Consider the following 3,787-nt stretch of genomic DNA (forward strand, 5'->3'; position numbering starts at 1 on the left):
AAGGTGGGGTTGCTAAAAATTTGCCACCAAAAATGGGATCCTGGTATGAAAAAGTTTGAGAACCCTTAAAGGGTAAGACCACTTTGGTAGAGGTTTGGGTTGTGTAGTTACCTTGCCATGATGTAACTCCAAAGGTGGGCAAGAAATAAAAAATAATTGCTCCATTGATTAGAAATTCAAAATATGCTCCTCATTGACTTACATTGTACGGTAAAACAGCTCTCAAAGTCACTCTTTTAGCACATAAATGAACCCAAACAGAGCTGATTCAGACAATATAGAGCATCACCAAACCCAGTACTGTTTGTTTTTTTAATAAAAATGTCAACTTCCTGTTGATTTTACTATTTGAAGATCTGGATCCGCGGATCCAGTCCAGGTTTTCTACTTATTAAAAATGGCAAAATCAACAGGAAGTTGACATTTTTATTTAAAAAAAAAACAGTACTGGGTTTGGTGATGTTCTATTATTGTCTGAATCAACTTTGTTTGCGTTCGTTTATGTGCTAAAAGAGTGACTTTGAGAGCAGTTTTACCGTACAATGTAAGTCAATGAGGAGCATATTTTGAATTATCAATTTCTAATCAATAGAGCAATTATTTTTTATTTCTTGCACACCTTTGGAGTTACATCATGGCAAGGTAACTACACAACCCAAACCTCTACCAAAGTGGTCTTGCCCTTTAACCGAATGGGTAGCTGTTTGTGCATGTTTCAACCAGCAGAGGGCACAAGAAGACATTGAACAGAAATCAAGCTGACTATCTTTATATGTCACCAGCAGGCAGATTTATGGGAAATAGAGTTGCTTCCACACTTCTCAGCAGAAACCACTATTTTGATTGATTGAATATGTTATTAACATTTTGCAATTTGTACAGAGGTACGGTTTACAATGATTGTTAAAGGATAACACAAAAAGCCCTATAGGGGCTTGTTTCCATTGTGGTCCTGTGTATTCATTTTATTAAGACATTTAAAGACATACAATAATGTACAATAATAAACAAGACATAATCAACACTAGTAGCAATGTACTGAGGTACAAAGGAATACAAGAACGCTTGCCTCAACTCGCCCCGGGTCATATCCGGCGACGGTTGGACCCACAAATTCAGGGGCTGTAGTCTGTTCTCACCAAGCGGGCCGAGGGGTCCTGCCACTGGGGAGTGTTCTGCCACTGGGGGCGAGCGTTCCGTGAAAATAAATGGGGGCGAGTGTGTTTTGGGGCGAGCATTCACAGTGATTACACACTGTGGGTTCCAGTTTGACTGTTAAACATTTAGGAAGTTTGCAAAGGAATGGGACTTGTTTTTCTTTGACACAATCACAAACATAGAAGACAAAACAAATAAAAATGGAATGAGACTTTAAACGTGCAATGACATCACCCAGACACAGCCATGGATAAGCATTCTACAGTGGACACACACACACACACACACACACACACACACACACACACACACACACACACACACACACACACACACACACACACACACACACACACACACACACACACACACACACACACACACACACACACACACACACACGCACACACACACACAGCACAAGCCTTGATAGGCCATGCCAACGGTTCTGTAACATAGTGTACAGACCAGACCCTACATTACAGAACTACAACCTCAACACAGTGTGCAGTACTATCGCTTAACCCAGAGGTCAGGGGTCGGGACCCCAAGTGGTGCGGCGTGCGCCAGTGTTCATTTTGACAGCACATTTTAATATAGTCTTAGTCTTTTGAATAACACACCATTTAGTTTTAGTGCTATTTTAGTCTTCTGAAATTGTTTAGTCTTAGTCTAATCTAGTCAACTAAATATCAAAAACCTTAGTCTTTTAGTCTTTTAGTCTTTTAGTCTTTTAGTCTTTTAGTCTTTTAGTCTTTTAGTCTTAGTCTTAGTCGCCAAAATTAACACTGGTGTGCGGTCGAACAACGACAACTGAAAAAAAGAAAAATGTATCTTTCCCATTAAGTCTATTTGTTTTGAAAAGCATTTTATGTCTCTTCTTTGTTATTATTACGTTTCTGGTAAGTGGTAAAAGCCATATCAAGCCATAGCTTTTCAACTAGGAGACAAAATCAGCAGGAATCATTGTAAATGCATTTTCTATTATGCTAAACTTAAATATGCTATAACTTTGAAATTGCGAAATAAAACAAGTTGGGGTTGCCAAAAAAATCCCCAAGAATGGGGTCCTGGTAGTGGTATAAAGTAATTAAGTACATTTACTCAAGTACTGTACTTAAGTACAATTTTGAGGTACTTTTACTTTACTGGAGTATATTTCCAATTATCTATACTTTTACTTCCACTCCACTACACCTCAGATGCAAATATTGTACTTTTACTCCACTACAATTATTTGAAAACTTTAATTTCTAGTTACTTTGCAGATGTAAAATAAAACATACATTAACCCCTTTAGCCTTATTTTATACCTAGGCTATTTGGAAATAGCCGATCTACAAGCTCATGCAACGCGTTGTGACCTTGTAATGTAGATCTGCTTTTTTCGAACATTTTAGTACTTTTACTTTTGGTACTTTAAATACATTTTGATACCAATACTTTTGTACTTTTACTCAAGTAAATTTTGAATGACGGACTTTTGCTTGTAACAGAGTACTTCTACATTGCAGTATTGATGCTTTTACTTTTACACCACTGGGTCCTGGTATGAAAACGTTTGAGAACCCCTTTAATTGAATGGGTTACCTGTTTTCAACCAGCAGAGGGCACAAGAGGACACCTTATTATAAGTTACCAAATCCCTATGTTGTTTCTGAATGGTACAGTCCATACAATATACAGTAGGAGAAATACAAATCCGATCGCAGTGGAACGACCTCACACCCTCACACACACACACACACACACTCACTCCTGGCAGTAGAGCTCCAGTAGCTACACACATACAGTTCACACACACATTACAGGCACAGTGCACGGCACGCATAGACACAACAAAACACACCTGCTGCTGTGTAGTTCTTTATGCAAACAACTTGTAGGATACACTTCAATGGCAATACGACTGGCGGATTTAATCACCATATTCATCCTCAGTAAGTGACTCTTTTATCCCTTTGATTTATTGATATTTATGAAGGAAATCATGTAAAGTAATAGGCTAACGCGATTTTAGAGGGTGTTTTTTTTTAAGTCAGTGATCTCTAATCGAGTAGCCCACGGATGCCTGCAATTGATTCGGGGGAAAAAAGTAGGCTGTATATTTATTGGACATTATTTTGTTGAATCTTGGAACCCCGCGGGTACTGGGTAGCCATCCCACGACGGTCGTCTGTCTGTTGACCGTCATGGATAAACTTTAACCTGGTGTTTGCACTTTCCCCCCTTTTAGCCCATACATCTACATAAACGTTCAAATTTCAAATATAAAGTGCTTACCCTATGGCCACTGATGTTAAAATTATGCATGGGTCTCTCAGAAGTACCCATATATTCTGTATTGTTCAATAAAAAGCATTTTAATCCGATCAGTGGCCATTTTCTCATAGAGTTATAAGGTATCAGAGTGCAGTACACCTCCCAACCGACAGGGTCGCGCAGTTGAACGCATATGGAGAAATTACGGAAAAATGGCCACCGATCGAATTAAAATGCTTTTTATTGAACAATACAGAAGATATGGGTACTTCTGAGAGGCCCGTACATAATTGTAACATCCATGGCCATGGGGTAAGCACTTTATATTTGAAATCTGAACGTTTATGTAGATGTACGGGCCAAAAAG

General features: G+C 38.7%; 1 protein-coding gene across 1 annotated transcript in view; it reads left to right on the top strand.

Moving 5' to 3' along the window:
* Positions 1-2,946: 2,946 nt before the first annotated feature.
* LOC308081432 (uncharacterized protein) overlaps positions 2,947-3,787 on the top strand; it is a 10,392-nt gene continuing 9,551 nt past the window's right edge. Inside the window, exon 1 of the mRNA XM_080457801.1 lies at positions 2,947-3,098. Within this exon, the coding sequence (XP_080313927.1) occupies positions 3,056-3,098 (43 nt within the window). The 5' untranslated portion in view covers positions 2,947-3,055. The remainder of the gene's footprint in view (positions 3,099-3,787) is intronic.

Source organism: Gymnoscopelus braueri (assembly GCF_963280865.1).
Source record: "Gymnoscopelus braueri genome assembly, contig: SCAFFOLD_227, whole genome shotgun sequence".
Classification (NCBI taxonomy): domain Eukaryota; kingdom Metazoa; phylum Chordata; class Actinopteri; order Myctophiformes; family Myctophidae; genus Gymnoscopelus; species Gymnoscopelus braueri.